General features: G+C 38.4%; 13 protein-coding genes across 13 annotated transcripts; 8 read left to right on the forward strand and 5 right to left on the reverse strand.

The window, feature by feature from the left end:
• Positions 1–604: 604 nt before the first annotated feature.
• On the reverse strand, positions 605–2,933 carry VTP21DRAFT_6476 (uncharacterized protein; the record flags this gene model as incomplete). The annotated part of the gene is made up of 6 exons (XM_069397110.1): positions 605–1,271; positions 1,331–1,526; positions 1,594–2,116; positions 2,184–2,370; positions 2,431–2,742; positions 2,815–2,933. The coding sequence occupies 6 exons, from the start codon at positions 2,931–2,933 to the stop codon at positions 605–607; spliced, it is 2,004 nt and encodes a 667-aa protein (XP_069246991.1).
• Positions 2,934–3,514: 581 nt separating this feature from the next.
• VTP21DRAFT_6477 (uncharacterized protein) lies at positions 3,515–4,462 on the forward strand (the record flags this gene model as incomplete). Its single annotated transcript, XM_069397111.1, has 6 exons — positions 3,515–3,608; positions 3,667–3,792; positions 3,855–3,992; positions 4,054–4,138; positions 4,207–4,277; positions 4,353–4,462. The coding sequence occupies 6 exons, from the start codon at positions 3,515–3,517 to the stop codon at positions 4,460–4,462; spliced, it is 624 nt and encodes a 207-aa protein (XP_069246992.1).
• A 503-nt stretch (positions 4,463–4,965) lies between these two features.
• VTP21DRAFT_6478 (uncharacterized protein) lies at positions 4,966–5,422 on the forward strand (the record flags this gene model as incomplete). Its single annotated transcript, XM_069397112.1, has 2 exons — positions 4,966–5,307; positions 5,369–5,422. 2 exons carry the CDS (start codon positions 4,966–4,968, stop codon positions 5,420–5,422), a joined length of 396 nt encoding a protein of 131 aa, XP_069246993.1.
• Positions 5,423–5,590: 168 nt separating this feature from the next.
• Positions 5,591–7,000, reverse strand: VTP21DRAFT_6479 (uncharacterized protein; the record flags this gene model as incomplete). Its single annotated transcript, XM_069397113.1, has 9 exons — positions 5,591–5,654; positions 5,719–5,831; positions 5,893–5,954; positions 6,013–6,118; positions 6,184–6,232; positions 6,293–6,312; positions 6,369–6,503; positions 6,571–6,708; positions 6,770–7,000. 9 exons carry the CDS (start codon positions 6,998–7,000, stop codon positions 5,591–5,593), a joined length of 918 nt encoding a protein of 305 aa, XP_069246994.1.
• Positions 7,001–7,165: 165 nt separating this feature from the next.
• Positions 7,166–8,942, forward strand: VTP21DRAFT_6480 (uncharacterized protein; the record flags this gene model as incomplete). The annotated part of the gene is made up of 5 exons (XM_069397115.1): positions 7,166–7,171; positions 7,246–7,453; positions 7,529–7,651; positions 7,715–8,645; positions 8,711–8,942. 5 exons carry the CDS (start codon positions 7,166–7,168, stop codon positions 8,940–8,942), a joined length of 1,500 nt encoding a protein of 499 aa, XP_069246995.1.
• A 186-nt stretch (positions 8,943–9,128) lies between these two features.
• Positions 9,129–10,523, reverse strand: VTP21DRAFT_6481 (uncharacterized protein; the record flags this gene model as incomplete). Its single annotated transcript, XM_069397116.1, has 7 exons — positions 9,129–9,279; positions 9,343–9,504; positions 9,587–9,780; positions 9,845–9,962; positions 10,041–10,207; positions 10,277–10,337; positions 10,399–10,523. The coding sequence occupies 7 exons, from the start codon at positions 10,521–10,523 to the stop codon at positions 9,129–9,131; spliced, it is 978 nt and encodes a 325-aa protein (XP_069246996.1).
• A 619-nt stretch (positions 10,524–11,142) lies between these two features.
• VTP21DRAFT_6482 (uncharacterized protein) lies at positions 11,143–13,374 on the forward strand (the record flags this gene model as incomplete). Its single annotated transcript, XM_069397117.1, has 1 exon — positions 11,143–13,374. The coding sequence occupies one exon, from the start codon at positions 11,143–11,145 to the stop codon at positions 13,372–13,374; it is 2,232 nt and encodes a 743-aa protein (XP_069246997.1).
• Positions 13,375–13,690: 316 nt separating this feature from the next.
• Positions 13,691–16,276, reverse strand: VTP21DRAFT_6483 (uncharacterized protein; the record flags this gene model as incomplete). The annotated part of the gene is made up of 9 exons (XM_069397118.1): positions 13,691–13,792; positions 13,855–14,195; positions 14,261–14,463; positions 14,534–14,691; positions 14,768–15,160; positions 15,230–15,784; positions 15,861–16,041; positions 16,101–16,144; positions 16,208–16,276. The coding sequence occupies 9 exons, from the start codon at positions 16,274–16,276 to the stop codon at positions 13,691–13,693; spliced, it is 2,046 nt and encodes a 681-aa protein (XP_069246998.1).
• Positions 16,277–16,473: 197 nt separating this feature from the next.
• Positions 16,474–18,057, forward strand: VTP21DRAFT_6484 (uncharacterized protein; the record flags this gene model as incomplete). The annotated part of the gene is made up of 10 exons (XM_069397119.1): positions 16,474–16,547; positions 16,606–16,702; positions 16,766–16,818; positions 16,878–16,943; positions 17,005–17,174; positions 17,250–17,357; positions 17,421–17,554; positions 17,633–17,725; positions 17,781–17,913; positions 17,981–18,057. The coding sequence occupies 10 exons, from the start codon at positions 16,474–16,476 to the stop codon at positions 18,055–18,057; spliced, it is 1,005 nt and encodes a 334-aa protein (XP_069246999.1).
• A 475-nt stretch (positions 18,058–18,532) lies between these two features.
• Positions 18,533–19,853, reverse strand: VTP21DRAFT_6485 (uncharacterized protein; the record flags this gene model as incomplete). Its single annotated transcript, XM_069397120.1, has 7 exons — positions 18,533–18,917; positions 18,979–19,112; positions 19,174–19,227; positions 19,296–19,392; positions 19,464–19,502; positions 19,569–19,660; positions 19,719–19,853. 7 exons carry the CDS (start codon positions 19,851–19,853, stop codon positions 18,533–18,535), a joined length of 936 nt encoding a protein of 311 aa, XP_069247000.1.
• Positions 19,854–19,979: 126 nt separating this feature from the next.
• VTP21DRAFT_6486 (uncharacterized protein) lies at positions 19,980–20,870 on the forward strand (the record flags this gene model as incomplete). Its single annotated transcript, XM_069397121.1, has 4 exons — positions 19,980–20,207; positions 20,279–20,386; positions 20,453–20,680; positions 20,751–20,870. The coding sequence occupies 4 exons, from the start codon at positions 19,980–19,982 to the stop codon at positions 20,868–20,870; spliced, it is 684 nt and encodes a 227-aa protein (XP_069247001.1).
• A 3,663-nt stretch (positions 20,871–24,533) lies between these two features.
• VTP21DRAFT_6487 (uncharacterized protein) lies at positions 24,534–24,977 on the forward strand (the record flags this gene model as incomplete). Its single annotated transcript, XM_069397122.1, has 4 exons — positions 24,534–24,569; positions 24,627–24,680; positions 24,761–24,851; positions 24,925–24,977. 4 exons carry the CDS (start codon positions 24,534–24,536, stop codon positions 24,975–24,977), a joined length of 234 nt encoding a protein of 77 aa, XP_069247002.1.
• Positions 24,978–25,335: 358 nt separating this feature from the next.
• Positions 25,336–26,981, forward strand: VTP21DRAFT_6488 (uncharacterized protein; the record flags this gene model as incomplete). Its single annotated transcript, XM_069397123.1, has 2 exons — positions 25,336–25,759; positions 25,852–26,981. 2 exons carry the CDS (start codon positions 25,336–25,338, stop codon positions 26,979–26,981), a joined length of 1,554 nt encoding a protein of 517 aa, XP_069247003.1.
• Positions 26,982–27,093: the final 112 nt, after the last annotated feature.

Consider the following 27,093-nt stretch of genomic DNA (forward strand, 5'->3'; position numbering starts at 1 on the left):
CACCTTTTCTACATGCTCCTATATGTTTTCTAGTAGTTTTCACCAGGAGAGTTTTTTGTAGGGTCTCTAGGGTGTAACAAATGCTTGATCTTCTTTTACTATAGGGAGTACGAAAATTTTTAAGATTTTCATATGATTAACTGCATGGTACTTTCTTGTGCAGATGTAATATAGTGCTAGAGTTTCAACCGGGCATGAGGATAATCTATATATATGACCACAGAATAATACAAACAAACCTTTTGTGTACCAGGGTTGCTCCAGAAACTCGAAGCTTAATTCACATGTATATATAGTGGAGCAGGTTCTATTTATAGGTGGCAATTGAGATGTACTCAAGAGATATCCTTAGTACAGTGTTAGCACAGAGTTAACTTAAATGTGATAAGCATTCACTCTATTCGGAGTACATCCACATATTGAATAAATTGCTACTAAATGTTTCTAAAGATTCGTGTTTAAGTGAATATATCTTTTTATGCGGTGTTACTTTTTATTTTCCATAGATTATAAAAACATAGGCTAAATCACAAATCAATAAAATGTAGAAGGACAAATATGTTTCAGCAATTGTTATAAGTTAGTAGCTTTATTTTGGGAAATACTAATTTTTGCGAAGTGCTGGATGTAGCAAGAATTCGTGCAGAGCCTTTCCGGCAGGTACCATTGGGTAAACATGCTCATTCTTTTCCACCTTGACTTCAAGCACAACAGGACCATCACGATATTCCAGGAACTCCTTCATTGCAGATCCAAGTTCTTTTTCTGCAGTAACGCGCATACCTTTCGCGCCCATTGCCTCAGCCAGGAGTACAAAATCAGGGTTCACCATTGCAGTATGCGCGTGTCTTTTGTCATAAAAGATGTCTTGCCATTGCAGCACCATTCCTTGGAAATCATTGTTGAGTAGCAACACTTTGACAGGGATGTTGAAGTGAACTGCGGTTGCTAGTTCCATCGCTGTCATACTAAAGGATCCATCGCCATCAATGTCAACAACAATATGATCAGGTTTGGCCACTTGAGCACCAATAGCAGATGGGAGACCATAACCCATAGTGCCTAGGCCACCGGAGGTAATGAAGGTTCTCGGATACCTCCATCGGTAATGCTGAGCAGCCCACATTTGATGTTGACCGACACCAGTAGTGATAATGACTTTATCCTTGATAGGTTCGCATTGTCGATCGAGCTCCTCAATTACCTGCTGCGACTTAAGAAATGCTCCGGGAGCCGGCAAGTCATAGTGGAAAGGATACGCTTTTTTCCACCTAGAATTATAATTGAGTTTGAGAGTTTAAAATATTGATTCACTGTATCGGCTACTTACTCATTGATCTTTTCAAACCACTCTTTGCGTTGGTTTCCTTGTATCATTGGCAGTAGTTTAGCCAGATTTTCTGTTACATCCCCTTCAATCGCTTCCGTGCTCTCAACAACCTTATTTATGTTTTTGGGCATGATTTCAAAGTGAATTATTCCACCGCGGCCTTGTTGGGCAGCTTGACGGGCTTCGGGAGCGAAAACTATAATAAAGAATCCAATATCAATAGACTGTAGTCAAGCAATAACAGAAAACTGAAAGTAGTTTACGTTTTAGGTTGCCAGTGACTCGATCGTCAAAACGAGCGCCGAGAGCAATGATCACATCAGCATGCTGCATTGCCAAATTTGCATACGCAGATCCGTGCATACCAAGCATGTGCAGACTTTTTTCGTCTCGTTCATCGAATGCGCCAAGTCCTTGCAAAGTTGTAGTGACCGGAATATTACCCCGATTTGCGAGTTCTGCTAGCAATTTTGGACCATCAGGCGAAGCAAGGATGCCTTGACCAGCATATATGACGGGTCGCTTTGCGTTATTGATGAGTTTAGCAGAGCGATTAATGGAGGCTTCCCAGTGATTACTGTCGTATGCATGGAACGCTGAAGCAGCAGTATTGCTTGCGACTTTAGGAATTGAGGTTGTAGTCGGGATAGGCTTACGAAGGATACTCGCAGTGACATCTTTTGGCAAGTCGACCAAAACTGGTCCCGGTCGTCCAGAAGTGGCAATCTCGAAAGCCTCATTAATTCGCCGAGGCAACTCTGCAATGTCTTTGACCATGACATTCCACTAGGTTAAGTTGGTTTAAGTTAGTTTATTCTGATATTGCAGAATGAATAGAAAAATAGAAAAATACCTTAGTGCAAGATCTGCTGATGCCGACAACGTCGGCCTCTTGGAAAGCATCGGTCCCAATGGCACTTGTCGGTACTTGTCCACAAAAAACAATCATAGGTGTGCCATCCGACAATGCGTCCTGCATCGGAGTAATGACATTAGTAGCACCAGGTCCGGAAGTAACGAGTACAACACCAGGCTTTCCGCTAATGAATATTAAGTAAGTTGATGCGAGAATATTCAATTATTTATTATAAGAAACAAACCTAGCACGAGCGTAACCCTCAGCCATGTGTCCAGCACCTTGTTCATGTCGTGGCAAAATGAATTCAAAATGGGGTGATTTATATATAGCGTCAAACACCGGTAGAATTGCACCACCCGGATACCCAAAGACGTGCTTTACTCCATGTCTTGACATCATTTCATGAAATATTTGTCCACCAGTTAGTCCAACGAAAGAATCATCGTAAGGTTTTGGCTGCTTATTGCCAGACAGGGGATTTAGGGGGTAGAGGGGTGTTGCTGAACGCTGGCCCGGTTGAGTTGAAGGTGTGAATGCTGGATCAGGTTGGTGACTAAAAAAAAATTGTCAGAATGACTGCGATAACACAATTAGGTGCATTGAGAACTATCTGCAACTACTATACCTAACGGCCGAGCTTTTCCATCGTCTTGCTGCTGACAAGTATAGCGGGCGAGTGCGGGCAAAAAGGGTGCTTTTAGAATGACATGCGATAGTTGAAAAGTTAGACATCATTTGTCTCATTATGTTTTTATAATAAGAATTGATTTGGAAAAGAGAAGGGAAGTCGGTAGTGGTATATATGTTCCAAGAGATTAAAACTGAAAGCAAATGATGATAAGAGCAGAATATAAAGGGAAAAAAGGTCGAAAAGAATATAAAGTGAATCATATCAAAACAGACATATCGATCCAATCACAATGAAGTTTATCACGTGCGCTTTTTTATACATTTGCCACTGATATTAACCCCCCGATAATTCAAGGAAATCTCAAACTCGAGGTTTCGAGACACTACAAAGTTATAAGGAGAGAATATTTGAATCTATTCTGAAGTTCTCAGTGTATATGCAGAAAACCTCGCAACTTTTACAATACTGCGATATAAAAAAACCTAGATGCTGATAGACAGATACGGTAGTGCTTGTGAGCATGGGATATAAATTTGCTAATTTAATATCATAATGATTAAGCGTATATCTAAAGTTTACAAGCCACAGCTTTTTGCACGGAGTTGGAAACGAAGTTAGGAACAGATTTTATGGCACAGCACTACATAGTTTTTATAATATCAACATCAACACTTGATTAATTTCCATTATAACGATGATGTCAGGAGTATACCAGTTGAAAAACACCCTGCGCAAAGAGATGCGAAAAAAATTGAGCCAGCTACCCAATGAGTCTATTAAAACAGAATGTATTGTATAGTTTTCTTGCTTAGCATTGATTCACACGTTTACGTTACTATTTAATAGCTAAGCTTGTTACCAATCAATTATTGGAGCTGCCTGAATTTCATGCGAGTAAAAATATCAGCATATACATTAATATGTCCGGAGAAATCATCACTGTAGACATTATCAAGAAGATATTTGAAACTAGTATATCCAATCTTTTTATCACACATTAGCTATATTATTTTTAAATCAAACGTGCTCTGCAGATAAGAATTGCTATGTGCCCAGATGGAACAAGCATGAAATGGAAATGGTCAAGCTCAACGACTTCGAGGATTTTATAAGGCTTCCTATTAACCGCTGGAATATCCCTGAGCCCGCTCACGATGAACCACGAGAGAACGGTATATAGAATAATAATCGTATTAGCCTATGACAGTATCTAAATGCCATTAAACCGTTTAGCACTCAATTCGGAGGGCCTCGACCTAATAATAATGCCAGGGGTAGCTTTTGATGCGAAAGGCAATAGACTTGGGCACGGAAAGGGGTAACGCTTTAGTTCATTATCAGCGCGTTAAAATGTTGGATTTATCCTTAAGTAATATCAAACTGAAGGTACTACGATCGATACCTGACTAAATGCGATAATTGGGCCAAAGAGAATGGACGAAAATCACCAAAAACAGGTAATATCTAGAATGATTCGAATTCGATTTTGTTACAAGCCGGCCAATGTGTAATCGCATATTTCCAACTTACAGTCGCACTTGCCCTTGAAGCACAAATTATTGAGAGTGTACCCTCAGATGCGCAAGATAAAAAACCCGATTTGATACTTACTTCATCTCGGCGAATCGCGGGGAGAATATAGCTGTTTCAAATAAATCGAAATGCTATAGGAATATCCCAGCTATCCATCGGAATAGCTGTCGGTGGCAAAAATTCAACGCGTGCAAAGCACGGATCTAGTTAATTCTGGCCACAAAGGTGGGTTGAAAACCCATTTTCTGATTAGTGCCTTGAACCATGCAGAGAGGATGATAATAATAGATCGCTCAAAATAGATGCTCTTCCCATATTCCAAATTAATTTGATCCTGACTGCACACATAAAGGCTTTAGGCTTGATATTTGTTATTTCGTGACTCCCTCGAGGGACCATGATTTGGAGTCCGCCATGAAACAAAAAGCCCAGATCCATGGAAGATGGTAACCCATGGATCAGCTAATAAAGGATATCACCACGATAGCACCGTTCTTTCTCGATTATATAAAGGCCCAAACGCAACGGCTCCCCGAAGATTGCACATACTCCACTTTGCATTTTCATTAATATCACATTTGCATATTTCAATTATTCCCTTCAATACCCACCATGGTAAAGCTAGCTATTATTTCCACCCTACTTGTGCTTGCCGCGTCTGTCTCCGCTCTCCCAACCAACCAACTCGAGGAGCGCACACTTGGCCTTATTGCGGCAGGTGCCCCTGCGGCGACGCAATGTTGCGCTAGGACTACTGCCAAGGAAAAACGCACTCTCGGTCTGCTTGGTGTTGGAGGCTGCTGTGAATTCCCCGGATTTAAGGCCAAACGCACTCTTGGCCTCCTCCTCCACAAGTGTGTTCGTTGCGCTGGTGTGTGCAGGCCTTGCGACAACAACGCCTCAACAAACAATAACGCTAACACGAATGTGAACACAAACACAAACGTCAACAACGTAAGATTGAAGATACCCTGTCCCACCATTTAGATTAATTAACTTGGATTTTTTATTTTAGAATAATAACAATAATAACAACTCGAACAACAACAATGACGATGACGACGAATAGTTACATAATGAAGCATAGCTGAGCCATCGCATGGCTTGCGTTTGTTCTTCCCTCTAGTTTAAATAGTTGATGTTGGTTACCTTAAATAATAAATCTAGAAAACCTCTACTTTTATTGTTAGCACCCTCAAAAGGGGGAGATATTGATATAGCAAGGAAATGGTAGAAGCTATTTTTTTGTCCCATGTAGAGAATTATAGTGCTCTCCCAAACCGTAAGCATGCCGATGATATCTAATAAAAAGAAGCACATTTAAAAACTTTTAATGAAGGAATTTTCCTAATGGCAAAAACTTACGATAGTAAAAGTGGCGCCTTGTCAGGGAATTCTTCTTCTCCAATTTTGACCATAGGGGAGCCCATTTGCACTACATGTATAGGCACTTGATAGGCCTTGGATAGCGCCAAGATCTAAGGTAAAATAGTTGTGGAAGTTTGTATGTGATTATGGAGGAGAGCGAAAGTTATATACCTCTAATTGCCCGCCCCAACTTGCGGTGTTTTCAATTTCGTTGCAATATTTTACAAAATCCTCTAGTAATCAATTAATTAGAGTTTAATAAAATGAATCATGTACGAATACAAAACTAACCCGATGTATACATATCCCCATTGCTATTATAAAGAAAGGGGATAAAATCGTCAGGGTGTTCTCTCAAATATTCGGCTGCTTTTTGTCGCAATTCCTTATAGGATACCTTTTAAAGAAATATGTTAGATTTTAATATAGTGGTATATACTGGAATAATTCTGAATCTCCTACACTTGTTGCATGTCTTGTTTTGAGCTGATCGGATATAGCATTGTATAAGCTATACAAATTTTTGTTAGCAACGTTGAGAATATAGCAAAAGAGATAATATATGCTTCACCAATGGCCGTCTGGAGTAATCTATAAGTGTATAAATTTAATATGCATGTTATTTTTAAAGATATTTTTAAACTTACCTCCTTCAACTCTAAACTCATCACCGCAAGCAAATCTCGAATAGCAGAATTTTCGATTTCCTGCATATTTACTTGCCCAGAAGCCTCTTTCTCCGCTTGTTCTCGCATTTCAACTAGCTTAGCTGCTTTGCGCTCCTTATTAATGAAATTATTAAATATTCATACCATCCAAGTCGAATGAAGCAAGATCTCAAATAATAACCTTGCGAAGCTGTTGACGATTGGGTTTTTTTTTCTTTACTGCTTGTGGCTGTTGATCAAACTGCTCCTCAATTGTTCCATCTTTATCTTCTTGCAAATTCATTGAATTCAATTGCTTTACGGTATCAACTACCGAATCCTGAATGCAGAGCTAAACATTATCAATCATGTATAAAATATCTAATCAAAAATAACTTTACTTCATTTTCAGTTTTGGAAATCTGTTGATTTTCCGTTCGTGCTTGGAGCTCGTTTAATTCTTTTTGATGTCGATCTCGTAGACTCGCTTCTAATAACGCAATTTCTGCTTGTACCTCCTTTTTCTTTTTCTTATCCCCTTTGGTGGCAGTCTTCTTAAGCCCGGTTATGTGAGCCGTCAATTCTTTTAATTCTTTACGATGCCTGGCCTCAAGCTCCTCTAACGTTTCCATTATAGCGATCAAATTCCCTCTTTAATATTTCAGCTCGAGTGATAAAAATAATGCACTTGAACAATAAAATTAATTCTCCCAGCCACCCGAAGTTTAAAAATTATTCATAACGTATTTCATTAAAAAAAAAAATTGTTCATCAGTTTGTTCTAAATCGAAGAGAAAATGCCGGTAAGTATGCCTCGTAAGAAAATTTTGGGCATCTTATAAGTATTATATTGCTTACACCAATGCTTTTTAAACAGTACCCGATCTCGCCTTCGCTTGAAGAAATCCAACGAATTATTACTAATAATGAAGGGAACACTGTGCCTGTTTATGCGGAAATTCCTGCGGATATGCTGACTCCAGTCTCTGCTTATCTGCGAGTTGCAGATGGTAATAGATACTCATTTTTACTTGAGTCTGTTACAGGCGGAGAGAGAATTGGCCGCTACAGTTTTATTGGGGCTGGTAAAATCATTCGAATATACTTGTTCTGCAAGACCGAAAGGCTAATATAGTATGACTTTCCTCATGAATTTTCAGGGCCGTATAAAATACTCAAGACTGGTGAAAATGAAGAGATCTGTGGCGATCCTCTGCTGGCTTTGGAAAAAGAAATGTCGCAGTTCCGATTTGTCAAAATTCCCGGACTTCCTTCCTTTACAGGCACCATATTTCTTGTCGCGTTTCTTATACTTCTTCATAACTAATAATATACCAAATTCCTAGGAGGCGCAATCGGCTACATATCTTATGATTGTATCCATTATTTTGAACCGCGAACCGCAAGAGAACTCAAAGATCCATTCGGAATCCCTGATTCTATGTTCATGTTCTGCGACACAGTGATCGTGTTTGACCGCATTTATCAAGTTATAAAGGTGGTTTCTCACTATCGCGGGGAAGCTGAAGAGCCTTCTGCAATCGAATCTAAATACAACAAGGTGGTAGAGGAGATAAATCGAGTGATTCGTCTCTTAGAGTCTGAGCATACGCCACAAATCAAGCAAGAGCCGATTATTTTGGGGAATGAAGCTGTCTCAAACATTGGAAAGGAAGGCTATGAGAGTCATGTTTCCAAGCTTAAATACTACATTAGTGAGGGAGAGATATTCCAAACTGTTCCATCCCAGCGTCTTACTCGTCCAACGACTCTTCATCCTTTTAATGTCTATCGCCATCTTCGCTCAATCAACCCATCCCCGTACATGTTTTATTTAGATCTCGGTGATTTTGTAGTTGTCGGCGCCTCTCCAGAGATGCTTGTAAAAGTAGAGGATCGTATTGTTTATACGCATCCAATTGCAGGAACCCGTAAACGTGGAAAGGATGCTCAAGAAGATGAAGAATTGGAGAAAGACTTGCTTAGTGACCCAAAGGAGCGCGCAGAGCATATCATGCTTGTGGATCTTGGTAGAAATGATGTGAATCGTGTGTGCAAACCTGATTCGGTCAAGGTCGATTCGTTGATGCATATTGAACGGTATAGTCATGTTATGCACATTGTCAGCAATGTCAGTGGAGAACTTCGACCCGAGAAGACGATTTTTGATGCTTTTCGAAGCATATTTCCTGCTGGTACAGTCTCTGGAGCACCTAAAGTCCGTGCTATGGAAATTATTGGAGAGCTCGAGCAAGAGAAACGTGGTATTTATGCGGGGTGAGTTTCTTTTATGCCATTCTAAATTAGAACAGAAATTGACTACTTTTGGATTTTGCGATTAGATCTGTTGGCCATTTTGATTATTCTGGATGTACGGATACCTGTATTGCAATTCGTACTATGCTCTTTAAAGATGGCAACGTATACTTGCAAGCAGGAGGTGGTATAGTGGCAGATAGTGTTGAGCACGATGAATATGAAGAAACCGTAAATAAGCTGGGCTCTAATCTTGCCGCTATTGCTCAATGTGAGCAAAAAATTTGGAATGAGCAACAGTCCGCGAAGGTTGAATAGAGCGCTCTAAACTCTTCTGGATTAATTTGCTTTGAGTGACAAGCTTTCAAATTTGAGGAATAGAGCTACGTTAAGTTTTTTAATGTTTATTTAGTATTTCTCAATAAAAGAATACTTATTATCATAATATCGGACAAAAATTTAATAGGATATCAAATATAATCATCTATGTTACACGTTTATTTTTTAACTAATTTCTCGATTTGCATTCTCAGCTGAGTCAAATAATACTGTAGTTGCACCCTCATCGGACCCTTCTGGCTCTTCTTTCTGTTGGTTCTGTCGCTGCTGCTGGGCAGCATGCAACCGCATATCTAATGTTCGAAGTGCCAAGGCCCTTAAAAGATAACCAAAAGTTAGGACTAGTCTAGGGTTAGTAAACTTGGGTAATTCATTTTACTTTTGTCTCTCGATCTCGGACCAGGCAGTTCCTTGTGTATTTTGAGGTAAATCGGAGGATCGGTTAATATTGAATGGTTGACTAGAAGAGGAGATAGGTGGGCAACACCGCAATGATACTAGAATCCCATACGTTAGGTTGGAAATCATTTTAATAGGTGGTCTATATTTAAGAAAAAAAAAAAGGGAAATAAAAGTTAAAACTGTTATAATATACTTATAAGCTTTAGAAGCCGCCTACGTACTGTATGACTTTAGGGAAAAAGCTGGCAAAAGAAAAGGTTTCGCTACGATCACCCAGTATACCATCTTGATATTTGAAAAATCTAATATACATCCATGATGTTAACCAGCCAAATAAAGCTAGGAAAAACTCAGGCTGGATCGGGAATATCACACATGCGATTGTCAAAGAAAGGAGGTATATTAGAGGAAAATACTTCATAGTATTTATATATGAGTGGGTGTTTATGGAATGTTGGTTATAAAATACATTAACTCACCTTTACTCTAAGCCTCAATACTCCGAAGATTGTAACTAGATGCTCAGGGATGAGTTGCTTTAGTGATACAAGATACCCTGAAATGAGTGCTGCACCTCCACCAATTTGCGTTGAATACCTGGATAGTTTGGGGCGTATTAATGCTGGTGCAATTCCACTAAAAAAAAAAAATTCAGGAACCGCGACAATGGCTTACAGATTATCAGCATTCTGAAATATTATGAATTCGATTAGAGAGACAATCCAAGCGAGAAGAACAGAGACTGAATTAACGACAAAAATAAATATGAAAAATTGGCGAGAGCCCCAAGCACGCTCAAGATAGCTCCCGCACACGGCAGTAGAGATTGTGTTTATGAAAAACTATATTAAAATAACATTCCCAAGTCAAAGAGAATGGATTAAAAGAAATAAGATGGATATTATATTTACAGTGATGATATGCTTTTCTAGAAATCCTGTAGATAAAATCGTCCAAGGAGACCAGAGAAAACTAGAAGGGACAAGAATTTTATAGCTACCAATATGATAGATTTTGAAATGAACGATTTTACGATCCAGGTACGACAATCAAATATGAGCGAATTTTGTCAATTGCCCCGAGTGATGAGAGAATTAAGATCGCCAAGATTATTAATCTGGTCGTAGTAGGAATGTTCTTAAGCTCTTGTATCCACATCTTGCTCTATTTTCTAAAAGCAGGTCATATTAGGGGGCTCAATGGGTGAATTTTGTGGATTATTGTGGCTTGTGCAGTACTTCGCGCTGGTAGCAGAATAGTTAACAGTATTTAGTAAGTTCGCATATCAAGGGAGGTGTTGCTATTCAGTAAAAGTAATCCACTTCGTATCTATTTTCTTTATTAATGCTCGATTTGATGTTACTAAATTCATGAAATAAAGAGCCAGCTTGTCACATAAAGTTATTGACGAAGGATAAAAATATCAAAGCTACCATTGATCGAAGCTCCGATTGCTAATTTATTAATTTTTATTGCCGTAGACAGTATCGTCCTTCACCCAACCAATTTTTAAGGGTTGCACGACCCGTGCTTAAGCAATAACAAGCAAATGGGTAGCGGAATTATTCGTCTCGCCCTTCTGATTTCGACTCATTCGCTTATCGTCCTGCTCTTCTCTTTTATTTTCTACTCTTTATTTTTCTCTTCATCCTCAACTTTGTCACCTGCTGATACATATTCCATTCCTTTTATACTCTACTTTCATTATTCATTAACTCTATCTTGCACAGTTGCATATAATCTCCTCTCTCAGTTTTAGAGTGTGAGCCAAAAGAGAATGTATGTAATACACCATTCTCTTTACTTCCTTTTGGTGGTAACTTGGTTTCTACTGAGCGCTATTTGGATCGAGGCTGCTCCTTTTCAATTCGATCTCCCAGCTCGACAAGTGCTTGGCCCTTCTCGCTATAGCTCATTTGACTTCACCAATGGCCCTCCAGAGAATAGGCGCCAAATGGGGGGTATAGATAGTAAGAATCAACGAAGCTCGATCCAGCAAGATGAGTCTACTATATCCTCTGGTGAAACAAACAATAAGCCTTCTCCCAACAAGAGCTCAAGTGGACGCAATAAGGCATTAAAGGATCAAGATCAGAAAAGTAGGCTAGGAGCAACGAATAAGAGCAATCAAAATAAGCACGATTTTAGAGCTAGCCCCAAAAATTCCCTACAAAACGGAAGTACGACGCCTGTAAACAGGAACTCGGGAAAGCATGAAGGAATATCTGGGGGAAATAGTCAAAGAGAGACAAAGCTACCTGAGCAAGTATCACTAGAGAAGTCAGAGAATGCAGCTCCAAGGGGAAAAACTGGTCAAAATAAGTCCCAGAGAGAATCGATCCAAGGATCCAAGAATACAACAGAACAACAGAAGAAAGGAAAGGCCCAAGAACACAGATCTACAGGCGATTCTAAGAATGCTCAACTTAAAGACGCGGCGAAAGGAGCAAATAGCTCCACTAAGCAGTCGGAGGGATCAAAAAGTGTTGCAGTAAAAAAGGAAGGCGCCAAAGTATCTGTCAAGAGACCCGAGAAAGGCACTCAGAACGAAACTTCAGGCAAGCATTCGTCTGAAATATCCAAGCCTAGGGAGTCGTCAAAGAAAGAATCAAAATCTGTGAAGGCAGTTGGAAATTCCACGGAAAAAAAAGCTGGAAAAGTGGAAATAACCAAGTCGAGGGAACCCAAAGAGATGACCTCAAAGGGATCCGTGTCAAAGGAGTCGAAAAAGGAGTCAGGAGAAAGTGAAGAGAAAAGTAAGTCTAATAATAAGATGGAAGAGAAGCACTCAAAAGTATCATCGGAGAATGCGGAGTCTCAGTCCAAGAAACCTACGGTTGTGTCGACAAAATTACCTGTCAATAAGGGATCAGAGGTGACGAAGGAATCGACTAAAACTAGGCAGCTCCCAGTTTCGACTCCCAAGGAATCAAGGGAAGGAACTACGTCTAAAAATTCTCACGAGAAGATGAAGGAATCGTCGCCAGTTAACAAGGAGTCGATCTTGGATTCTATAGTAAACACCAAACAAGATACAAGGAATTCGCGAGAATCTTCAAAGGGGTCGGAGAAAAACGTAGATATGTCGCCCGAGCCTATAAAGAAAGCTGATGCAAAAGAAATAACTGATAAGCAGCACATGGACGAATCCACAAGGTTACCGGAGAAACCGACAGCAATGGAGCATACCAAGAAAAAATCTTCAAAGGAGCCTTCGAAAAAGGATTTATTGAAGAGTCCGATGGGTAAAACAGAGGAGATGAAAGATAGTTCCAGCAAAGAAATGTCGACAAAGAGCCATGAGAACGAGGGAGTTGATTCCGTGAATGAGACATCAAAGAGTCGCCCCAGCGAACCTGTGCGCGAAGATTCTGCTCGAGGCTCTCCAATTAAGAATTCTGAAGCTGAGCCTGTGGATAGAGATACAATGGGCGCAGGAATGCCGAAAACGTCCAGCCAAATCGATGCCCCCAAACCTTCACCTTCACCTGAGCGGACCCAACAGTCTACCCCTTCTTCTTCGTCTGAACAGACTCCACAGATTAAGCCGTCACCGTCACCTAAACAGACCCCACAGGTTAAGCCATCTCAATCAACTGAGCAGACTCAACAAGATAGAACTTCTCCATCAGCTGCACAGAATCAGCAAAGTAAATCTGAGAATAGCAATACTCGCGTTCAAGATAAGTCCAGCACTTCCTCGCTTGTAAAGGCTGCAGAAATCCAAGATCCCGACGCAGAACCGGCCCCGAAGAAACCAGTTGTTGGACCATTCGCTACTTTTCCAATTGGTATGATTATCACTGGCTTTGTGCTATTTGTAGGCACCACTATAGTGCTTTTGGCCAGCTATGAGCGCTCCAGGTGCAGAAAAGTGTTCCGACGTCAACGGGATGTACTGCTCGCAGCCTCTAAATATAACGCAAACCCGTTTGAACAAAACCGGCGCCCAGCACGACAAACTATTATCATGCAGGCTACTCCAACGAAACTAAGAATGACAGAGTGATTAGATCTTGGTTATATGGTGGATTTGTATGCCGTTTTTTTTTTCAACTGTACAGGAACAATGTTGTGGGCATTATATCGTTTTACGATTCATGCAATCTTCATATTTATATATTTAACTTCATTCAATTCTTTATTTATTTTACCCTGATATATGTCTATATCTTTTTCTTTTTTTTTCATTCGCATTTTCAGGAATAAATCATGGTGTATTTGGAAAAAAAGCCCATTCATAAAACAAATATCGCTATAATCGAGTCGATCTAATATTGTTTTAGAAGCAACGCGTTTTCTTTTGCTTTACAGTTTTTAACTCTTCACTTCTTTTCCTTGCTATCATCTACATCGTTAAATTCTCCTTCAGTGGAATTAGATGATGTGGATGAATTCGAGGAGCCGGTGTCGTTTTCCGAAGCGCGCTTAAATATTAAGAAAAAATTAGAAATTATTTGCGCAGGATAAAAGAATTTTTATAAGCTACCTTCTTGTAGACCATTTCAAAGAGTTTAAGACTAGCCTGCTGCAGTTCTCCATATTTTGCTTTTATTTCTTCAGGTTTCAAGCTGCCATCCCCTGATTGTGCCTGCGTAACAACACCACGGAGTTCATCAATCTGCTTTCGAATTTTATTCATTTCTTCCGAATCGAGTTGCTCCTTGAATTCGTTCATAGCTTTTTCCGTGTCATGAATTATGGAATCGGCGTGATTTGCTGCTTCAATTGTTTCTCGTCGCTGCTTATCAGCATCGGCGAATTGCTCAGCCTGCTGTACCATGTTCTGGATCTCACTTTCTGTAAGACCAGATGACGCAGCGATAGTAACTATAAAAGAATTTATAGTGATGAATATACTTAATATTCAAAGAAGTAATAAAATAAATATTTACTGGATTGGTCTTTGTTAGTAGCCTTATCCTTTGCTGAAACGTTAACAATTCCGTCTGCATCAATGTCAAAAGTGACTTCGATTTGAGGGACACCTTTAGGTGCAGGTGGAATTCCGACAAGTTGGAAATTGCCCAGCAATTTGTTGTCCCTTACTAGTTCACGCTCACCCTGGAACACTTTAATCTCAACTGCGGTTTGTCCGCTAATGTGAGTGAATATCGGAACAAATAAGTTTAGCATACTACGTACACACCATCACTTAAATTACTTACTCAGCTGCAGTTGAGAATATTTGGGATTTCTTGGTGGGAATTGTGGTATTGCGGTTAATAAGTCGAGTAAATACCCCTCCCAACGTCTCAATACCCAATGATAAAGGAGTTACGTCAAGCAGTAGAAGATCTGTTACTTCACCAGCAAGTACTCCTCCCTATAATAGAATAAAAACATGAATGTTTAAATACAAAGAAGAGATTAAAGAAACTATGAATCGCTAGAGGAAATACTTGAATAGCAGCTCCGATAGCCACAGCCTCATCTGGGTTGACACTCTTAGTAGGGTCCCGTCCAAAAATACCTTTGACAATTTCTTGAACTCTGGGCATACGCGTCATTCCACCCACGAGTATCACTTCGTTGATATCGGATGGTTTGCAATTGGCATCTTTAAGAGCTTTCTTGCAGGGCTCAACTGTACTGTCAACCAAGTGTTTAGTGAGCTGCTCGAACTTAGAGCGGCTAAGCTTCATGTTAATATGCTTAGGCCCAGTGGCGTCTGCAGTTATGTAGGGGAGATTGACTTCCGTTTGAGCTGTTGAAGAGAGTTCAATCTTGGCTTTTTCTGCGGCCTCGCGAATACGCTGTATGGCCATACGATCAGGAGTCACATCGATGCCAGACTAACAAAGGTGAACAGATTATATATCAGTTTAATAAGTATAATAAACTAGCGAATAATAAAAGCAAACCTCTTTTTTGAACTCTTCAGTGATATATCGAACGAGAGTAATATCAAAATCCTCTCCACCTAGATGAGTGTCACCATTCGTCGATTTCACCTCGAAAACACCCTTCTGAATCTCGAGGATGGAGATATCAAACGTGCCACCTCCCAAATCGTAAACAGCTATCACTTTATCTCCAATTTTATCCAAACCATAGGCAAGTGCTGCCGCAGTAGGCTCATTCACAACTCGCAGTACATTAAGACCAGCAATGGATCCAGCATCTTTGGTAGCCTGGCGCTGTGAGTCATTGAAATAGGCTGGAACGGTGATAACAGCATTCTTGACTGGTTTACCAAGATAAGCTTCTGCAGTTTCTTTCATTTTGCCAACTACAAAACCACCAATCTGCGCTGGAGAATATTTCTTTCCATGAGCTTCAAGCCAAGCATCGCCATTTGAATGGGCCACAATTTTATAAGGAACGGCTTTAATATCTTTTTGCACTTCTGCGTCTTGATATTTTCTTCCGATCAACCTTTTGGTGGCAAAGAAAGTGTTTTCTGGGTTCACAACCGCCTTTGAAAATTACAGTAAAAAAAAAAAAAAAACATTGATTAAAATGCACAGGATTAATTGCAAAGAAATAATTTACCTGCCGCTTTGCTGGTAAACCAACAAGTAATTCGCCGTCTTTAGTGAATGCAACTACAGAAGGAGTAGTACGTCCACCTTCCGCATTTTCAATGACGCGTGGTTGTTTTCCTTCCATAATCGCAACGCAAGAGTTCGTTGTTCCAAGATCAATTCCAATTACATTTCCAGTAACTTTGTTGCTAAATATTCAAACATAATTAATCTCGGGATATTCGACGATGCTATTACACTTGCTCACCTCGCAGCTCGGGCAAATATACCACTCTTATGTGAGTGAAGAGCCTAGTTTTAAAATTGCGGGGAAATGAAATAAAATTATATAGCTGATAAAGAATCTAGGATTACCATATTGTTGGGCTTTTTCCATATTGCCGAAACGGTGGCCGACGGACGCGTAAACCTTGAGAGATACATTGCGTGGGGAAAGAAATTTGCTTGAGTAGACAACAGCCGATTCAATTGAAAATACGCAAGTACGAGAAGGCGTTCGTAGAAAATTCTCGTAAGAGGCACAGTAAATGAATTTCTTGATCACGAGTGTTCGGAAGATCAAAGTGCCTTATCATTTTCTCCCGTTTACTCCAGTATTCTTCATTTTTCTAATATAACACATGACTGTGGAAGAAGAACAATTTGTCAACCCAGTACCGCGCAAACATCTCCAGCACCTCACTTATCAGCACTGGTACTTCGTTAATTACCTCTTCTCTCGATCAAGATAGGGCTAACTCTTATTTTCAAAGGCAATTGCGGGATCTACTTACATGTCCAGAAACTTCGGAGGAGGTTTATTTTGTTCGAACAAATTCAATATTAAAATACAATACTCTTTCCAAAGAGGCTAGTTGATAGGTTTCTTAATTCTCTTCTAAACTGTTTGATCTGAGCTTTCCACGATTATAGACAATTGAGTTCCAAAAATCTCTCCCTTTTGAGCCAACTTCTTTGACATCAAGGTATAATGGCATGCATTAATACTTTTCTAATTTTTTTTAAAAAATTGTTACTATCTTAGTCATGGATTTCTCGCCGCTGGTGGTAACAGAAGCCAGCTGTTAGTCCGCGAACTAAATTCTGGTTGGTAAGCAACGTAATATATATTTGCTTTGACATGATTCTTCAAATAAATATCATTCTTTCAGGAAGAAAACAATGAGCGTTGGAGGTTCGATTAACAATGCGCTTTGCATATCACAACATAGTGAAGGGCCGTGTTTATTAGTATGCAATAATGATGAAACTATCAAAGTTTATTCTCTTCCAGAACTCCATCACCTTTTCAGCATACCACTTCCAACTGCTGTGAATTATGGTACTTTTTACTCATATACAGTCATTCATTTTGCATCCTTATCAAACCATTTACAAATCAATATATTGATTTTAGCCTCTGTAAGCCCTGATGGGACTAAGTTGGTGGCCGTTGGCGATAGTACAGACGCCTATCTATTTGCATTTTCTCGGAACGGATATGTTCGAAGTTCAACTTTCAAGGGTTATTATCTAAGCGTACATCTATTTGTTAATACTACTTGCTCAATCGTTTATCCAATGTTAGTCGCTGATGATGGGAGTTTTTCCTGTGCTTGGAATCAATCGGGAAATAAATTTGCTGTAGCTAGCCAGGATGGATCAGTTAGTGTATGGGATATTAGGAGTAATCGTCAGTTATGTAGACTTGGAAGTCGGCAGGTATGTGCTCCATTGTCTATGTGATCATAAAATTTCTTTAATAAGTTTATTCGTCCATATTATAATTATTTCTCTAAGGCATCTTCGCGATCGCAGAGACCTTCAAGTGGAAGGGCAACACGCTGCGTTAAATTCTCTCCATCTGGTTCAGATTTACTTATGTATACTGAGGTATATACGAATGAGGTTTTATTTTATTTTACACTTCCTTACTCTTTTGTTTTAGCATACAAGTAATTTTCATGTTGTGGACGCACGTCATTTTGACACAGTTCAATCCATACGCATCGGACCGCCTGGTGCAGATTGCGATATTGTGGGCGCAACCTTTAGCCCAGATAGCCAAGTACTCTTCGTTGGTAAGTTTACCTCTTCTCTAATATATTTTGATTTGGAATTTTACCGCATTTGCCTCTTGTAATATAGGTATTCAAAATGCTATACTTGAATATGAAGTGGACACTGTAGGTCGTAGGTGTTTTCCTGCAGGAACTATTGTATAAGGCCTTATTACCTTGAATAACAATTAAGAACATCGCCATATCCTATTACAGATTAATGGATGAATTTTATCCATATTTCTATTTTCAACCTACTCCTCTATCCTTCCATCTCATAAGATTAAACGCCATCGATATTTTTTACTCTTTACTTCTATTTCTTGTATATTTGGAGCTGCGAAGTCTCCATTGTTTTATTGGTCGTTCTGCTATCGTTTATTTTCATTCCTTCTTATAATATATGTTATTCATATAATGCTATAAAGCAAGCATACAAATTGAGTGCTCAAAAAATGATGGTTTGATTCAAACTTCATAATATTCCATTTAATTTTTATAGTCAAAGTACTAAATTCATTCTGGTCGGCTGCCAGGTTATCACTGATGTTAAATAATTCATATATACCTATCAAACCATAATCATCAACCACAAATAATGGTGCGGAGGTAAATTTGTGCACTAGATACAATTAGTTCATCAGTTATAAGTGTACGTGGCATCCAGCCGTTGACGTAAGTGCTGTCCGGCGGTCAAGATGTCCTCAGAGCTGTGTTTTGTGAGCTTGCTCTGGAGCTCAGGTAATTGACTGGGCACAGGAAGAAGCTTTGCATCATCATTTGCGTGACAAAAATACGCTATGGAATAACGATCATTATGTCGCATTGTCTCTGGATCGAATACAACCCGATGTTTAGTTGATTGAAAGAAGGAGTTTGTCCAGAATTCCATTAGATCTCCCACGTTGACTAGGATACTCTCCGAGATTACTGGGGCTTTAATCCATTCTCCTGTCTTGTTAAGTACCTCAAGTCCCCCAATATCCTTTTGAAAAAGTAAAGTAATAGAGCCGTAATCAGTATGACTACAATCAAAAAAAAATTCTATTATTATATTATTATATAGTAAATGTTTCAATTATGGACCTTCCCGCTCGAACTTCTTCTCCATCATAGTTCTCGGATTTTGGATATTTCAAGAACCGTAATATATCTCCAGAAGGTTGCTCGTAGTCATGTCTTGTTTCAAACCAGTGCGATCCTCCAGCAGTCTCTGGAATCTTTCAAGTAGAATGAAAATAAATGGAAATCATTAATTCAAGCAACATAATATAAAGTTACCTCTAAGCATTGTCCGAAAGCTTTCAAGACCCTCATGCACGTGTTATGACAGTACTGGGGATAATAAAGGAAATAAATAAAAGAGAAAATATAAAACTTAAAGCTGGTATTTTCTCAACTACTTTAGAAAATTGTTCTAAATTTTGTCTTTCTATTTCAAAGACAGGTGGAAGACGTTGGAGAGTACCAGAGCGCATGAACTTCCCAAAGTTGAAGGCTCTGTAATTAACAAAAATAAAGTGTAGAAATTGAGTATTTTTTTTTTTCTAAAAAAGAATAAGAATTTTTACTCTTTATGATCTCCTAATTTTTGAGTAGAAGGATCAAGCCTGTAAGGAGAATAAGACCTCTTTTAATCGCATTGTGATTAATTAATGTAAAAGGGCACAACGCACTTCTCTTGGAACATAGCTGAATACCCAACATTATCTTTTTGGATCAAGTATTGTTTTTTGAAATCGTCTTTGAGATCAAAGAATTGTTTCGACTAATTAAAAAGCGCTAAGAGACGGAGTGAATGGAGTGTGAAAAGCTAAATTACAAACCAGCGCAAATGCATTATCGATCATTTGCTGAGGGATTCCATGATTCACTAGATAAAAAAACCCCACGTTTACGCATGCATCTTTAATTTGATTAGAACTTTCAGGATCAAGTAGATTTATAATGGGAATCGACATTATATTATGAGAATAAATCATCAAACGAGTACCTGGATATAGTCAAAATTTCCCCACATAATACTTGTAAACTAAATAATCAGAATATCTTAAATTCAATTTAATACAAAAACTTTTGCTATTTTCATGACAGAACCAAGTAATTCAAGAGGGAAAACTCGTAAAAAATTTACTCGCGTTCGGCCGCATCCTCATTTCATCGCATCGGATACCCAAGATAATGTAAGAACTGCTGGATCACTGGGGTCTCTCCAGCAAAAATCGCCTTCAGCAATTAATCAACTAGGCACAGAAGATTGGCCTACTGATAAGCAACAAATCCAACCTTCCTCTCCACTAAGTGGCGTGCAAAAAGTAAGTTACTAAAAAATGTACCTATTTTTATTAATAATTAGTAATTGTTGAAATTGCCCGTTGTGGTAAAGCCAGAGGATAAATCTACACTCAATAATCCTAATACTAAGCGTAAAAAAACCACCATAAATCAACAGTCATTGAAGAAACGAAAATCGTCATCACAGAGTGAAAGACAGGTATGTTATTTAGCTTGAAGTAAAAAATTTATGACTTGACAAATTCATTTGTTGTCTTCAAAATAGCTTGGAGTTGAGGAACCTTCAATTAAAAGGAATCCACAAAATCATACAGAGATATGCAAATTTTTTAGATCATATAGTTGTGTGAAAGGCGAAAGCTGTCCGTACTCCCACGACTTGAAGCAAGAACCGTGCCGATTTTTTCATTTGAAGAAGTATTGTGAAAAGGGAAGCTCTTGTCGATTCAGTCATGACTTGCTTTCAGACGAAGAAAGACAAAAATTTATTATGGTATAGTAGAAGTCCTGTACTAAGTTGCCCTAGCCTCTTCTTTTAACTCAAAAGAATTTAATGGATATAGGATCTCTCCAAACGAACCACTGACAATGAAAACCTAAAAGAGACACCCACCCTAGATAAGCCAGAACTAACGAACTTCGCCCCATTTGGAGTGTCTATTCTTTCTAACGCCAACCCTTGATGCAGCCGCATCAATAATGATTTGTAAATTCCTATTCTTGCGCAAATTCTTATATCAAACAAAATAACTTAGAATATCAGCCAATGATTTGTAAATAAATTGGCAAAATAAAAAAATTAAAAAAATTGGAAATTCTTAAAAATTATACGAAATTTTTTAAATTTCATAAAATTAAGTGGTCATTTTTCTAAATTTTCTTGAAAATTTCGATTTTATTAATATTCAACAAACCAATCTTCATTGTAGATTAGATAGTGTTAGAATTTTAATTCAATCAAATATTTTCAATTAACAAGTTTGACACGACTTACTTATATTGCAACGACACTTTATATATATTGTTAGTTTATCAGCTTATTCATTCTATAGATTAAGTACGGAATAATAGCTCATTATTCGTAGTTAAAAACAACTACCCGTTTTCTTAATTTTAAGACTCATATATTTATCAGTATATATTTATCTGCGTAAAAAGCTGTATTCCAAATATTCGATAGATGCTATTTACAATATATTTTCAAGGGTAGCTCTGAGGATTGAATTTTATTTGTTTTTCATACAAATTTTACTCTAAGAATAGAATTATTGAATCGATGTCATCATCATAATTGTACAGTAGTAATAAAATTTCTATAGTTTCAATAATATGTCACTGTTTCAGATTAACATAAGCTGGATATAATGTATATAACATGTAATAGTGGATTATACATTGACTTTATGAGAGGAGTGCCAATATATCTCTTTTAGCATTATGAGGGATAGAGGCTTTTTGGAATAGCCAAATACTGCCTTCAGCATCAGAAAACTATTACGTCTATCTTTTCTAAAATCTAATGAAATAATAGTATTACATATATTAGATATGCAATATTGGATTAGCCGAATGCGCTAGAAGGGAGAATTATATACATTATGCAAATTATATGTGGTTGAATAATAAAGATTATTATAATAAGAGCATCAGAGGGTTTCTAACGGCAAACTGTATGCCAGAGAGAAGCACGGACACGGGCCCTTGGACGATTTGAAGATACGACTGCCATTTCTTAGAGTACATTTATGGCAAGTGCATGGGCAATCCATTGATGACGAATATGGTGATCGTATGGAATGTAGTCTTTTGGCAAGGAACTATGTATAGAGGATGGTATAAAAAATTGGATCTGTGCGTACATAGAAATGGCACAGACCACTTATGTTGATCTTTATCATTTCGTTCGCTTCGATGCATTTTTGAAATTTTTCCACATATCTTTTTAAAAGCCGCGCATTCCCCCCATTTCAACTTTCATTCTTCCATCCTTGCGACACTTTTAATAAACATTCTTTTATTTTGGCCTGCTTTCTATACCTTTTCACATATCCCATTCTTTAATCCCGTAGCAAGCAGGCCGCTATTGCTATCTCTTTCTCTCATCACGCTAACTTAACCCAACTTCCTCCATAATTACGGCACCCCTTCCCTCTTGTTCCCTGTTGTCATTTAATAATAAAGAGGATTCGGCTTTTGCTATGCTCAAGGTCAGTCAGATCACTCACGATTTTGTTTTTCAAGACGGCATGCCAGTGGAGACACAAGTAGATACCTCTCCCCAGGCACGACCAAAGAAAAGGCCTGCGAAAAAAGAGAAGGATAGCAAGAATGATAAGGAAGAGGTAAGGCTTTTGCTTTCTCTATTAATCAAATTGACATTTTCTTAGTTTTTCCACATTTTTTTTATTTTATTCCCTGGTGTAATTATTATTTTTAGGTGTGGCCGCCCGACGTAGAAAAAGCTTTCTATGAAGGTATATTTCAATAAAGAAATTTATAGATATCATATAACATTTTCCGGACGGAATCCATTGTTACTCTTTAGCTCTCCATTGTATCCCCAAGCTAGGTCGACGCAAAGTTACTGTCAATGGCAAACAGTGCGGTTCGTATCTAGTAAATGCCACTCTTTTTTTTTTACCTACTAAAGCTAAGATTTATAAAACAGGTCGGAATGAGCTCATAGCCGATTACATATTCCAGCGCACACGAAAGATTAGGACACGAAAGCAGGTTTCTTCACATATTCAAGTCCTTAAAAATACAAGGAGGAATGATCCTGAATGTAAAATATTCCATCTTCTCTATTCTAAATCCATTGACTTTGACAAACTTATTGACTTGGGGGATTAGTTTTACGATTGTTAACAGATACATTTGAAGGGGAGGGTGAGGGTCAGCTTGATCATGGGGGTACTACATCAAGTATTATGGCAGATTGCCAGTTGCCTGGATTACAGCCAACTAGTTACGTATTCGAGATAATGTATGGTAGCAACCAAGCAACAGAGCTTCACAAAATCTCTGGAGGCAGTGTGACGCTTGGGGATGATGCAATAACTGCTTTGCCGAACACACAGCTTACATCAAGTTTGCCATCAACTCCTTCGACTGACATGGATATCGCTAGTCTTGGAACTTGCACACCCCTTCTTCCTTCCCATGAAGAACTTTCCTACCCACTCTGGTTTAATTATTTTTGTCTTTATCTAGAATCTCCACTCCCCTGTGAAGACCCCACGGTGAAATTCCAAATTTATCACGGGCTAGAGGATGTGGTTATTAATCGTTATTTCTTTTCACATATCAGATGGCAATTTGTCATACTCTATCGCAAATGCCTGGGTGCTATTCTTCGGGGATGGGAACTATTGAACTATGCTCGCTTTCACCTGATAAGTTTTCATTCGTAGCAGAAATTTACCGCACTATTCCCTGCACTTTCCTTATAGCTAAAGTAAAGCTGGACTTAAATGTGGCTGCCAGTGACTATATATTCAATAGTACAGCGTTTTTTGAGTCATCGGAACGCCGCACTATTGAGTGCACGACAAGCATATACTCTTCGAGCAACATGGTTCTCGAGACAAAAGAAATGCAACAAGCCCTACTAGTTAACGAATGCAAGTACCTTTATAATTTCGAGTTCGTAAATCAGTTTTTCGATGCCTTTGTCAAAGGAATTCAGACACTTCAAACTCCAGAAGAAGTCGACATTGCTATAAACAACCTTGTTGTTTCTCAAGTTGGTTTACACTCTTTCAATCTCTCATTTTGTAAGTTTACTTAATAGCCTTTTGCATACAGGTATTTAGAGATGTTGATCCAACCTCAGAGGGACTGCCACTGCTTGCTATACTTTACGAGTTTGAACGTGCCCAAGTAGGTTGTCCGGGCACAGTTGAAACGCAGCTACTCTGCGATACCTTTTTAGATAATTTTCTGCAGTAATTTTTCTTCCTTTTCCTCTTCATTAATATCGAACATTTTGTATATCTAGCCATTTCTCTCTTCCTTTTTTTGTTAATATTCTTTTTTTCGATTTCCCAAAAAAATTGTCTAATGATATCTCTCTTTTCTATCGATACCCTCTTCTATTAATCTCTTTATATCTAATCTCTACACTAATATTTTATTATTATTATTATTTTGTTTTAATTCTAAATCACAACACCACATCTACTCTACTGTATGCTTTTTCTTATTCTTTTTTATTTTATGTCTTTTTTATATTCTAAGCAATATGTTATTATAAAAATACACATGAATCAAATATCTGAGGTGACGTCACAAAGCACTCTTATTTTCTGCTCGCTGTATTAAATAATTCGAAATTCATTTCCAAAATGTCAGAACTAAATCTTGATCTCCTAAATAAGAGGGTAGCTATATATACTGGGTCCAATCTTACAAATGGTTTTTTAATGTTCTGTTATTAGATCCAAGAAGCAACTGTATTGATCTCAGAACTCTCACATTTAAAAGATGGCGCTGTAAGTATTCATAACCTAATTATTTTTCCATTTAATATTTTCCTGCAGTCATTTTACATCAACTAACGAATTGAGTTAAGTTAATTTTTGAGCGCAGATGCCAATTTTCTAATGCACTTTTTCTACCGCCGCCTGATCGTAAACCAAAAGATATCCTGGAATCTATCCAAAGTAATTTCAATATCTAGAATTTCATTTATTTACTTACCGTAACCTATATTATTTTATACCTTATATCTGAAAGGTGAACTAAAAAGACTAGAAAAAGAGCGAGATACTCTATTAAAATTAAAATAAATCATTGCCACTTATTTTATTTATATTTGCACCTATTATTCGAAGTATTTTTATTTCGTACCTAGAGTGGCAAGATTTAAGCTAGTATCCAAATTCGTATAGTTGCGGAACTCGTGGCTTGTTCATTATTTTTTATTAGCCTCAATCTATTTTTACAATTTTTTTTGTAGTCAGTCCAAGTTCTTATATTTTTGTGAAATTGATTGCATCAAAAAAATCTTTTTGTCCCACTATTCAGATCTTTTCCTTTATTCTATACGACTACCCCCCCATCTATTCCTTTCCAGACTGATGTTATTCAGATATTAGTTTTATTTTGTTATTTTAGCTAGAAACCCTTAACTACAAATTCCTTTCCATGGCTTGCGGTACACCGGTGTCTGCCAGTTCTAAAGGGCTCCCAGTACATAACAGCAGAAATGCAAGACTTATGTTGCCTCAGATACATAGAAGAGGCTTACTCAGTATTTTCATCGTCGGCATCACTCTTTTTAGTCTATGTTACATCGCACTTCCCACGGAGCAACATCGCCTCATCCTACGGCATTGCCAACAATGCTCATTCTTTCTAGGCAATCGTCCTCTAAAAGACAATATTTTGAAGCAAGCAATAGCTCATGGTGCTGAAGAATTTTTTCCTGGTCAGCCTGATGTTAACAAGCTAGCAAATGCTCCTGCTCAAATGCCTGAAGCTTTACAATCAGAGCCTGATTATATTAAAGCACTACGACAAGTGGAGCCTATTCCAGAAGACAATAGTGAGAAATATTTAACATATATCGGTATGTTTATCTTTTGTGGATCAATATTTAATTTAATATTTTCACAAATTCAGTCGTATTAATTTTAAATTTTTTTATATTTTATAATTTAGGTTGCTCTGGCTTTCACAATCAGCGAATCGAACTGGCAAATGCTTTTATGCTCGCCCACCTGCTCAACCGTACTCTTTTGATGCCACGAGCGTTGCTTGGCACGGTTGTGGGTTGGCGACCTTTTGACGCTGGGCTCCGATCCCACGGACTTCACCGCAAAAATGGACTCGAAGACTGTGCTGCATCTCCTCCTGGAGTAAATAAAACTTGCGATCATGCCAACCAATATACATACCTTTCGTGGGAGTATCTTTACAACTTCAATGATATCCGTTCCTATGTTCGTTGGATTGAGCGCGAAGATTATTCGATGCAATGGTTGCGTAAAAAGCTAGATATAGGCGAGGAGGACATTTTTCTTATCAAGGATAGCAAGCCCTACGAATACATTATATTTGAACTCAGCAATAGCTCTCATTCTACAGACAAATATGACTACAAGATTTCCGTTGATGATTTGCGCCGCATTCCGCATAAACTCATTCATTTCGGCAGTCTTTATGGTGGATACCGTATTTTACTTGAAAGCTCCGAAAACAAACAGATGTACGACCAGATTATGGAGAGCTTTGTTGTATCCCAGCCAGAGATAGTCGAGACAGTTGACTCAGTTGTTGAGCGCCTTGGTGGATCCTGGCAATATAATAGCTTACACGTGCGAGTGGGAGATGGGATGTTTCAACGTAATTCTCGTGTTTGGATGTCACAAATCTACAACGATTTGGTACGCGCTGTGCCTCCACCTCCGCTTGATCGTCGCTTCCAGAGCACAACCGCCGAGGAATGTTTAGCTCAAGGAGTAGATTTGCTTTTCCTAGCAACAGATGCGCGCTCTCCACGCCAGAATAAATTATTTACCAAATTTTATAACGACTATCCCTGTATAATCACTCTTGGAGACGTGTTCGACCTGTCCACCTCTCCGATCAATCAATTGCGCAGCCCGTATGATAATTTACCACTTGGCCGATTCTTTATCCCACTTGTCGATGCTCTCGTGGCAGCACGAGGTGAGCAGTTTATTCCAACGAGAATGTCTACCTTCTCTAGATATGTTTCACTGGTACGCAAGAAAATACGAAAAGAAGAAGGATTACCAGAAAAGGGGCGTAATTTACTCTCATTATAGCCTTCACTATCCTTTTTTATATTATCCTATGCATTTTTATTTAGGTGTTTCTTTTCTTTTTGTTTTAATTCTAATACCGCTTTACCCCCTTTTCCTAGTTCTTTTTTTGGGT

Source organism: Calcarisporiella thermophila (genome assembly GCF_041956535.1).
Source record: "Calcarisporiella thermophila strain CBS 279.70 unplaced genomic scaffold VTP21scaffold_27, whole genome shotgun sequence".
In the NCBI taxonomy this organism is placed as follows: domain Eukaryota; kingdom Fungi; phylum Calcarisporiellomycota; class Calcarisporiellomycetes; order Calcarisporiellales; family Calcarisporiellaceae; genus Calcarisporiella; species Calcarisporiella thermophila.